This window comes from Danio rerio, chromosome 7, assembly GCF_049306965.1.
Source record: "Danio rerio strain Tuebingen ecotype United States chromosome 7, GRCz12tu, whole genome shotgun sequence".
NCBI lineage: Eukaryota > Metazoa > Chordata > Actinopteri > Cypriniformes > Danionidae > Danio > Danio rerio.
Window position 1 is genome coordinate 23,025,468 of NC_133182.1, and position 11,384 is coordinate 23,036,851.

Below are 11,384 nucleotides of genomic sequence, written 5' to 3' on the forward strand. Positions count from 1 at the left end.
TGCTGTGTGTGTGTTTTAAGAAACATTATAGGACTACTCCTGTGTGTTAAAATGACCACTAGGATGTGGTGCAGATAAATATTGCTCTTACATTGATTGCTTGACTTTATGCTTGATGTATATCTCTAGGGGCTTTCACATAGGAGGATAGTTTGCTTATTTCTTACAACAACTGGTAAATTTAACCACTTTTTGGCATGTTTGTACTGCAGTAATTGAAAGTGATTTTAGCTCTAGAAAAGTTTTTTTTTGGGTAAACTACAGATGAACAACAAATTTGCAAGAAAAACTGAGCTTTTGTTTTTATGCCATCGCTTTTGTAGAGCCACTGATGCAGTCTACCAGAGTCTAATGGTAAAACATTGTTCACAGGTCTCTTTAAGCAATTTATAAAACCCCAGAAGGAAAAACTTGCAAAATGATGACATTATTGAACAGTTCTCTACTGTCCTGTCAAATGAATTTCTAATTTAGATTGTCTTTACACTTATAGATTGGTTCTCTTTGTTCATTTGGTCTGGACCAAATATGTAGTGGGTGCTTTCACACATGGCTAGTTGTTTTAGATCATGGCACATTTTCACCCTTTGCTTGAACTTGAAGTGTAATGGCCAACATTGCGACTTGAAAAAACAACAACAGTGTTTCTTGAGCATTTGTCTATAAGGTTGCATCATGACATGTCCCATTTTTTTCATATATGTCTTTGGTCATTGTTGCATTCATATACACAAAATAGTTTGTTTGGAAGTGGAATGTGTTGGTTTTGGCCCGGACTTCCATAGAGGTACGTTACTAAACCAAACCTTATACACCACCACCACCACCACAGATAAAATTAAAAATGTCTAAACCACCAGGTGACCATCCTATTACTCAGTCAGAGGCCTATACTTGGGCATTTACAGTACATTAACAGTTCTTTTACATGGAAAACACACATAGAGTGAGTTTGCGCTCGTTTACACCAGAAATTGTATTTTTTATGGAGGTTACGTCCTTTTGGAGTTAACAAGATGCTTATGATGTTTTATAAAGCTGCTCTTGAAAGCATTGTCGAGTATGGTATTACAGTGTGGTTTGGCAGCCTATCTGTACAGTGTAAAAAAAAAAAGAAAAAAAAAAGTTGATGCATCTCAAAGATGGTAAATAGTTGGGCAGTATGAATATTTTAATCCTCAAATTTAAATGAGATTTGTGTCCTTAACAGGTGAAAATGATTCTGAATGATTCAACACATTTTTTTATTTCCACATTATGATCTGCTTCCCTCTGGTATAGGAGATAAAGTGTCCCTAAGTGTAGGTTGAACCGATATAAGAAATCTTTTGTACCCATTTCAGTGGGTTTATTTTACAATAGTTTATCTTAATTATCATTATAAATTTTGTAACTGCTGCATTTTGTATTGTTTTTAATTGTTTGTTTTTATGGAATGTCTGCAGCAATATGGGGATGCCCATAACAAATGTCCTGTCAAGGACAACAAAGTTTACAACAACTACTACTACTACTAAGGTTTTCAGAATTTTCTGAACATGTACCAAGGTGTTCTGAAGGACGTTGGTCAAAAAAAAAAAAAAAAAAGTAGCCATTGACATCCATGGTTAAAAATACTATGAAAGTCAATGGCTGTTTTTGTTACAACATTTTTTACAATATCTTGCTTTGTGTTAAAAATAAAAAAGTGACTCCAAAATAGGTTTGGAACAAGTGGACAATGAGTAAATAATGACAGCATTTCAATTTTTTGGCAGAACTATTCCTTTAAATGAATAAATGTATTTAACATTTCTCATTTAGTTGATCCAAATGGCCTCAAACAAAACTCCTAAATAGGTTTCAAAGATTCAGTGGCATAAACCGTTCAAACTTTGACATGTGCAGTGACTGGTTCTTTTTCTGTGAGGGCAGTCTGGCAGTGATGTTAGCAACAACATATTTTATTGTCAGCAAGTACTGTGGCATGCTGTGAATTTGACAAATAAATCTTGGAGGTTAAAATTTGAGGGTATTATTTTAAGTGTTCTACAGTTTCTGATAAAGCTGCGACAGCATATATTGTAGGGAATGAAAATGTAAACTATGCAGAATTCATTAAAATAACCACCATATTTTGCTTTGTAATGTAACTACATAATATTATATATAATAATGTTTAAAAATCATACAAACATATTCACAAATATCTAAAATGTATAAAAAATGTATCTATAAATTTAAAATAAATAATATATAATGTTTTTACCCACACGCTGATTTTTTAAAATTTTTATTTGACATCTGGTTACGATGGTTAAGGATTGAATTAAGACTGCACATTTGACAGTAATGCTGTTGCAGGACTAACAGAAGATGCAGATCCAGGAGCATGTCTTTCCTGACAAAAGCGTAGTGATTAAAAATGAGAGGATGATGGTTTTGCGATCACCTTGAGAGGAATATGTTGGCTGAGATGAATGGGTGGGCGTAACGGTTCGCCCACTTGTGTGCACCATTAAACAGACTGATGCATTGATGTGATCGAACTCCTGTGGAGGAACGACAGCAATGGAAGAGGAAAAGAGAGTCAGCCTTTAGAATTGCACTCATTCATTTTCTCTCTCTCTCTCTCTCTCTCTCTCTCTCTAAAAGGTTTAACATGTAACAAAACGAATATCACTTTGAACAATAAGCTTACAATTGTGTACACCTACACAAGAGGTAGACTGCTGTCATATCATTAGTTTTATAAAAGCGGTTTCATTTTATGTGGAGATACTACTCATCTGCTATCTTATTGCACACTTCAGCGCATGGAATAAATGATTCATGACAGGCTGTGAATGGTGTATTTTGAGAGTCAATTACTGAATCTCTTTGCTGTTATGCTTGATAAAGGTGCTGTAAGTTTTTTACTCTTCTAAATCATAACATACTGCAATATTTGTAGATATTTAGGAAACATGCTAAGTGAGTACTTGTTTTTCTGACTAAAGGACATGCTAAAGACTTAAACTATGCTAAAGGCAGTTACACTCCCCAGAAAATGTGTATTATGTGTCAGAATGTGTCTTCATTTTGGTCTGTGTAACTCGGCCCACTGCCCGTTTAACCAATTACATATTTTTAAGACTTGAAGGAAACTGTATTTCATTTCAGTCATGAAGGCTGCCTATATATATATATATATATATATATATATATATATATATATGTATGTATATATGTATGTATGTATATATATATATATGTATGTATGTATATATATATATATATATATATATATATATATATATATATATATATATATATATATATATATATATATATATATATATATTAGGACTATCAAAATATCAAAAACATATTTTTAAGCCTTGATGGAAACTGTATTTCATTTCAGTCATGAAGGCTGCCTCTATATATATATATATATATATATATATATATATATATATATATATATATATATATATATATATATATATATATATATTAGGGATGTGCGGAGCAGCCGGTATTTTTATTTGTTGAGGGGGAAAAGTATTTGTATTTGTATTCGAGTAAAATTCAAAATGGCACAAAAATATATATTTTTTCTATTACACTTCTAATTTACGTGTTGAGGTGGAACCTCTGGAATGTTCTGATAGTCCTTGAAAACTGGAGACTCCGGTAAGAGAGTAAAGGGCTCGGAGAGTTTCATCCAAAAATAGCTTTAATGAGTGAGTACGTGCGTGTGTGTGTGTGTGGTCTGGAACATAAAATAGAACAAATTAAGTATCAATAAAATATTACAGGTTTAGCAATTAACAAATAACAGTCAAACCTTTCCATTTAGATTACAACAGAAAATAATCTTTAGGTATAGGAATAAATTCACTGTCAAACTGTAGTGTTTAGAAATGACTCAACATTACACCATGTGTCAAAATATATACATTAATCCAACAAGGAAACATACTATGGCATAAATAGTTTGGACTAGCATATTAGCTTCCCAACACAGATTAACATATAACATAAGATTATGCAAATATATGCATTAAAGGTGAAATACAACATTACAGATATTGTTACAACAGTATTAACATAAGTATTACCCATATTTTTGGTGGGAATCAGTAAATAAACTTACTTTCTTGGCATGAACGCACACAGGATAGATGTTTGCCTTCTCACCGTGCCTCACAAGTGATTTTTGCCATGTGCTTGCTCTTGAAAGCGAAAGTAGTGAATGTCGGTCAAATTAGAGAGGTGCGCCATCTAGGGTATACTCATAAGAACTGCAACCCTGTATAGGACTTTCCTACAAAGCCGCCCCCAAATTTACTAGATAAATTTGTAATTAGTCTAGGGAAAGTCTCAAGGCTAATTGTTTCCTTCCTCATCTTCCCATGATGGTAACTTAACTAACCGGGCGACAGGCCGAAGATAAGTTCGCTCTTTCACTTGCACTTCTGCAGTACGTACGCAATGATCTACACCTGCATATGTCTTAATCACTTTACCAATAGGCCATGAAGCTCGTGGCAACTGTGGATCAACTATCATGACGATCTGTCCAATAGTTAAATTGCCGGTGTCCCTTTGCCATTTTTGGCGTGTCTGTAGGCCTGGTAAGTAATGCCGTACAAAGTTTACCCAAAAATGATCAGCCAAAATTTGACTATGTCGCCACCTCCTTCTACCTAACAGATCACTAGAGGAGTAGATCGCTTGTGGGAGTGATGCATCGCGACGGCCCATCAGCAATAGATTGGGTGTGACTGGGTCTGGATCAGCTACATCCGAGGAAACATACCCGAGTGGCTTGGAGTTGATGATTCCCTCAACCTCTACCAGCACTGTACGTAAAACGGACTCAGTCACAGTTCGATTGCCTATGACTACCTGAAGAGCTGTTTTGACAGACCGTATCTCTCGCTCCCAGGTACCACCAAAATGCGGGGCATGTGGCGGATTAAACTGAAATGTAATTTCCTGACCAGCTAACTGTTCTTTAAGTGAAGCTTCTAACGCTGTAAAAGCTTCTTGCAATTCAGTGGCTCCTCCCCTGAAATTTGTCCCCCTATCCGCCAGTATCTCAAATGGCTTTCCCCGACGTGATACAAATCTTCGTAAAGCCATCAGAAAGGCATCTGTGTCCATGCTCTCTAAGAGATCAAGATGTATACAACTTGTCGTCATGCATTTGAATATGATGCCCCAGCGTTTCTCAGTGCGTCGTCCTATTTTAATGGTGAATGGGCCAAAACAATCAACGCCTGTTGACCAGAAAGGGGGTTTATATAGTCTTAAACGTGATGGAGGCAAGTCTGCCATCTTTGGTATTACAGGCTTTGCTCTCCATTTTTGGCATGTTTCACAGTTGTACTGGTGTCTCTTAATGGATTCCCTGCCACGAAGGATCCAGTATTTGCGTCTGATCTCACCTAAGACCCGTTCTGGACCTGGATGGAGAAGCTGGTTGTCATATTTCTTGATTAGGAGCATGGTAATTGGATGTTTAGGGTCCAGTATTATGGGATGTATGGTGTCTGGAACTAGGCACTCAGCTCTGCGAAGCCGTCCGCCTACTCGGATAAGACCAACTGTTTGATCATACACGGGGGCTAGTGCAGCCAGACGGCTCTGAGTGGATATGGGTTTACCTTTTGTCAGTGCACCCACCTCTTCTGGGAAGCTGTCACTCTGAGCTTGCCTTAGTATATGTAACTCAACCTCAATGGCATCTGCTGCAGTCATGAAATCAGCCGCCCCGTGAAGGGACTGGTAAGTAAACTTCAACAGTTCACTCCAATTTTTATAATTGGAGATGGCAGGTTGAGGCGTAGTGATGATTGTATTGCCACAGAATGTTTGTTTTCTTAGCTCATCATGATCATCAGGAGCAGCTAATTCAGGCAGGGATGGCCAGGTGTCTGGATGCTGGTGAATGAACTGTGGTCCTTGACTCCAGCGCTGGGATTTGGTTAACTCTACCAAAGTCTTCCCCCTGGTCAAATCATCCGCTGGGTTGTCTGCAGTGTTAACATATCGCCAACAAGACTCCAATGTCAAATCCTGAATTTCCGCTATGCGGGTTCCGACAAAGACTTTATAGCGGCAGGAGTCGGATTTTAACCAACTCAGGACCGTTGTCGAATCAGTCCACAGGACAACATCTCTGGCAGGAATAGACAACTCTTTACTGAGTAACTTTGCTAGCTGCGCTCCTGTGAGAGCTCCACAAAGCTCCAAGCGTGGCATTGATATCTGTTTGCGTGGAGCCACCCTGGATCTTGCCATCACAAAAGCAACATGTGTCTGGTTATGCTGATCTAAAGTACAGAGGTAAGCGACTGACCCGTACGAGCGTTCAGAGGCATCGCAGAAGATATGTATGGTTCTCTGCATGCCTTCTGTGTCTGCACATGGTGGTATGTATGCTCGGGGTATTTCAACGGTGTGCAAATTAGCCAGTTCAGCCTCCCATTGGCGCCACTGTATTCGCAGGCTTTCTGGGTGGATAACATCATCCCAACCAACTTTTAGGTTCCAAAGATCCTGAATTAATATCTTTGCTTTCGTAGTGAAAGGTATTAGATATCCAAGTGGGTCATACTGTGTAGCCAGTACCTTGTAAACATTTCAGAGTGTGGGTTCAGAATAATGAACTTGACGGTGTTGGTATCCAAGATGGTCAGTGAGACAGTTCCAGCGGAGACCCAAAGCTGGCTCTTGTGGATCTGAACTATGCTCAGAAACCCACAGTTCAGTGCTAGCTGCTCTGGCTTCTATTGGGAGGTGTTCTATTACTTGGGGTATGTTGCTGGCCCACTGGCGGATTTCAAACCCCCCTGACGACAGATGACTACGCATTCGGTCAATTAGGCTGCGAGCTTTCTCTGGGCAGTTAAGACTCTGCAAACAGTTATCTACATAGAATGCTTGTTCGACAGACATTTGAACATCCTCATAGCCTACACAGTTGTCTTTCACATGTCGTTGTAGCGCATATGTGGCACAGCAGGGACTGCAGGTTGTTCCAAATGGGAGGACTTGCCATTCAAAGACATTTGGCTCTTCGTTCTTCTTCATGTCCCTCCAAAGGAAACGTAACAGTGAGCGATCTTCTGGCAAAAGTCTGATCTGATGGAACATTGCTTTAATGTCCCCACTGATTGCCACTGTGTGCTCACGAAACCGAAGTAGGACTCCAAGAAGTGATGGACCCAGGATTGGCCCAGGAAGAAGATGTTCATTAAGCGCAAGTCCTCTGTACTGGTATGAACAATTGAAAACAAGCCTGGCTTTGTTATTGTGGTGGACTAAGTGATGTGGTAGATACCATGATTCAGCAGAGGATTCAACTTCTTCATTTGTCAGCCTCTTTACATAACCTGCATTTTCAAGTTTCTGAATCTCCTCGCAATATGTCAGGGTTTGATTGGGGTCATTAATGCTTCTCCGTTCTGTACTTCGAAGTAGTGAAAGACAAGCCGATGTGGGTGCTTTTAGACAAGGACTGTCTTTCCGCATGAGAAGTGGTGTAGCATATCTCATTGTGCCATTTACATTCACCCTTACAGTTTGCTGCTCGAGCAATTCAAGTGCTTGTTGATCGAGCTTAGATCGAGTGGCTGCTTTCTCACTGATATAAGGTAAAGTGTCGATCTGCCACAATTTCTCCACATGTCTCTGTAGATCTAAGTGGGTAGGTCCCACTGCAGTGAAGAGACACCGCTGCTCATCACTAGGAACATGCATCAGGCTGGCAGGACCTTGGAGTGTCCAACCAAGCGGGGTGCAGATTGCTACAGGTCCACCTGCTGGGCCAATATGCACAGGCTGAGTGGGAATGAGCAAATGTGGAAAGTCGGAACCGATTAGTAGTACGGGCCGCACATGATCAATTTCTGGTATTGGTAACCCTCGCAAATGCTTGTACTTTTTCATCAGTACTTTCACTGGGTAAGTATGCTCTGAGAAACCCAATTCATCAGCCGTAAAGGCATGATGGATCTTGTATTTTTGTCTAGGATTGTCAGCGGGTGAAATTTCAAATGATACAGATGACCCCTTCAGGTGAACAACCTCATGTCGAACAGTTCTCAATGAGAGCGTTTCAGGGTTTTTATGCAGCTGGAGGTATTGTGTAGCAGAGGAGAGGAGAATTGTCCGCTCGGAACCATCATCTAGCAAAGCATAAGCCTCTAGTGAGTGTCTGGCATTATGTATGAGTACTTTGACCACCTTTAACATGACCTGTTGAGGACGATTGGGACGGTCAAGATAAATGGTGTCTGCTGAGGTACTGACCATAAGGACCTTGTTGGGCTCCTGCATGTTTACATCATGTAGTACAGTAAGATGCTGCTTTTGACATATATTACAGGGCTTTTTGAGGGTGCAAGCCTCAGGTTTGTGATTGCGTCCACAGCGGAAACAACCTTTGTCTCTGATCCATTCTGTGATCTGGGTAGTCGTCAGTGACTTAAATTTGGAACACATACTGAGATAATGCTCACGGGTATTACAGTATGGACAGTAAGCTTTTGGTTTGTCCCTGGGCTTTTGTGGAAAGGTACGACATGGCAGAGTCGTAAGGGGCATTTTATCATGACTGCTACTAATGTTGTAGTACACAGAAGATGATGATGTATGGCTACTCTTCCCTTTCCTTTGAGGCTTTATCTGTTCTTGAAACATGTCAACAGCTCTACTTGAGATGCGCTTCGCCTGTGATTTTAGCTGAAGCCATGCTGCTAAGTCATGAAGAGTGTATGTTTTATCTGTCCCTGTGACGAGTATACCACGACTGAGACAATGTTCAACAAATCCATCTCGGTAGGTAGCCGGCAATTTGACTAAAAGTCTGTCCACATGTGAGCCACACTTCAGTTCGTACCCATTCTCCCCTTCTAAAGAACGAAGCATACCTACAAGTGCATGTACTGCAAGAGCGAAATTATCAAAGGCTTCGGCATCCCCTACTCTAACTGGTGGAGAGTTCAAAATGGACCCAAGTTCACTCTGTACAAGTTGACGAGGTTGCCCATATTTGTCTTGGAGGGCTTGCAATGCAGTAGTGTACGGTGTAGGATCATGCATATAGGCTTGTGCTAATTTGTATGCACTGGGTAGTCTTATTCTGTCTAGAAGTACCTGGTACTTAAACTGCTCTGTGAGATGAGTGTGGCAGCCTATGAGACTATCTAATGCCATTTTTAGTAGGGCAAAGTCTGACTCCCTACCACTCTCAAATGTAGGCAGAGCTGGTTTAGGTATACCATATGAATTAGCAATTAGCATATCCATAACATTGGCTGGGGCTGGTGGCTGTACACTGGGAACATTTAGCCTGGGTAATGGCTGTGAGCTTAACTGCTGTTGCCTAACAGGATTTTGTGACTGATTAATTGTGGGCTGAGACGGTACTGAAATTGACTGGTGAGGTGGCTGAGCATAGCTGGTCGCTGTTGAATCCGGAGACACATATGATGCACCTGGGCATAGAAGGTTAGAGCCTAACTGACTATATGTTTGTCTCTCATAGGACAAAGATGGCTGTACGGTTAAAGGAGGGCAAACATCTGCAACATGTAATTTTACCTGTGAGGGAAACACACCTGGTGCTGCAACAGAACAGATAGGAGAAGGAACAACATTCATTGGTTCTACATATAATGATTTGGATGTAGCATGAGAGGTAATGGGCTCATGTACTGAATGTGGAACTAATGGCTGAGCAGTAACAGGTTTACTCTGATATGTGTGTGGTGTAGAGTGCTGTGTACTATCAGGGAACTGTCGTAGTGTATGGTGAGCAACCTCTACCTTTGGTAAACGGAGTGTATCAGTCTGTACCTGCTCTGGGTCAAGTTCACCTTCAGTTTGTGAAATAGCAGTTGCATTCTCAGTCTCTGATTCTCGGAGAAGTGAAGCAACAAGACGCGCTTTCTCCAGCTCCATCTCTTTCTGCTTAATACGACGCTGTCTTTCAAGCTGTTTGGTGATCAGTTCTTTGGTCTTGTGTGCTGCACGAGCCTCTTCATCTAACTGATGACTTCTCCTCTGCTGCTCTCTGAGTAATTCTTCTCTCTCATATAATGCTAAGCGTGCTTGTTGATCCAGGAACTCACACTGCTCCTCAGCTTTGCTCTCCTCCACCATCTGCCTCTGCATCTCTGCTAGCTCCATACTTTTCAGCTTTTCCTCTACAATAGCTGCCTGTAGCTCTGTCAGTTGCGAAGCTGTCGAATGGCTGGATACACTGCTTCTGGTGGTCTTTGTCCTGGATCGGCTTTGACGTGACTTTGCTGATGAATGTGCTGATAATGATCGGCAAGGCACATGCGCTTCATCTGGATGTGCAGATGCAATGGCAGCTGCTGGCATTGTATTACTGTCCCCTGCACTGGAAGCTGGAATCTGGCTTGGTTGATATCCAACATCATAATCACCCAAGTAGGCTGGTGGATGTCTCTCCCGCTGAGTACGAGGTTGCACAATGGTTGGTGTGACCTCCTGCTCGGATTGCATGTTGTCTTCAAGGTTACTATCATCCGGCTCGAAGGACCATTTGTTGAGGTGGAACCTCTGGAATGTTCTGATAGTCCTTGAAAACTGGAGACTCCGGTAAGAGAGTAAAGGGCTCGGAGAGTTTCATCCAAAAATAGCTTTAATGAGTGAGTACGTGCGTGTGTGTGTGTGTGGTCTGGAACATAAAATAGAACAAATTAAGTATCAATAAAATATTACAGGTTTAGCAATTAACAAATAACAGTCAAACCTTTCCATTTAGATTACAACAGAAAATAATCTTTAGGTATAGGAATAAATTCACTGTCAAACTGTAGTGTTTAGAAATGACTCAACATTACACCATGTGTCAAAATATATACATTAATCCAACAAGGAAACATACTATGGCATAAATAGTTTGGACTAGCATATTAGCTTCCCAACACAGATTAACATATAACATAAGATTATGCAAATATATGCATTAAAGGTGAAATACAACATTACAGATATTGTTACAACAGTATTAACATAAGTATTACCCATATTTTTGGTGGGAATCAGTAAATAAACTTACTTTCTTGGCATGAACGCACACAGGATAGATGTTTGCCTTCTCACCGTGCCTCACAAGTGATTTTTGCCATGTGCTTGCTCTTGAAAGCGAAAGTAGTGAATGTCGGTCAAATTAGAGAGGTGCGCCATCTAGGGTATACTCATAAGAACTGCAACCCTGTATAGGACTTTCCTACATTACGTTATAGTGAAAGTATTGTTTAATTATACCCATTATATAAATTATAGACATGCAATATTGGTTGTTGTTTTTGAACATGTGACAAGAAATGTCATTGAAAAGAAAATAACATAGAAGCCATTATCTCATCCATGGT

At 40.2% G+C, this 11,384-nt stretch overlaps 1 protein-coding gene across 2 annotated transcripts; it reads right to left on the bottom strand.

Annotated features, from left to right (window-relative positions):
- Nucleotides 1-3,602: 3,602 nt before the first annotated feature.
- Nucleotides 3,603-11,126, bottom strand: LOC110437848 (uncharacterized). Of its 2 annotated transcripts, XR_012383255.1 has the most exons (3): nucleotides 11,069-11,126; nucleotides 4,121-10,684; nucleotides 3,655-3,736 (listed from the first exon to the last, which is right to left on the bottom strand). XR_012383255.1 is itself a non-coding variant. In XM_005160376.5 (2 exons), the coding sequence occupies exon 2, from the start codon at nucleotides 10,507-10,509 to the stop codon at nucleotides 6,616-6,618; it is 3,894 nt and encodes a 1,297-aa protein (XP_005160433.3). In that variant the 5' UTR covers nucleotides 10,510-10,684; nucleotides 11,069-11,126; the 3' UTR covers nucleotides 3,603-6,615. The 2 variants fall into 2 exon arrangements, 1 of the variants encoding a protein (XP_005160433.3); XM_005160376.5 differs by having other exon boundaries at nucleotides 3,603-10,684.
- Nucleotides 11,127-11,384: the final 258 nt, after the last annotated feature.

Coding starts and splice junctions, on each gene's coding strand:
- LOC110437848 (XM_005160376.5), bottom strand. CDS start 10,509: ATGCAATCCGAGCAGGAGGTCACACCAACCATTGTGCAACCTCGTACT.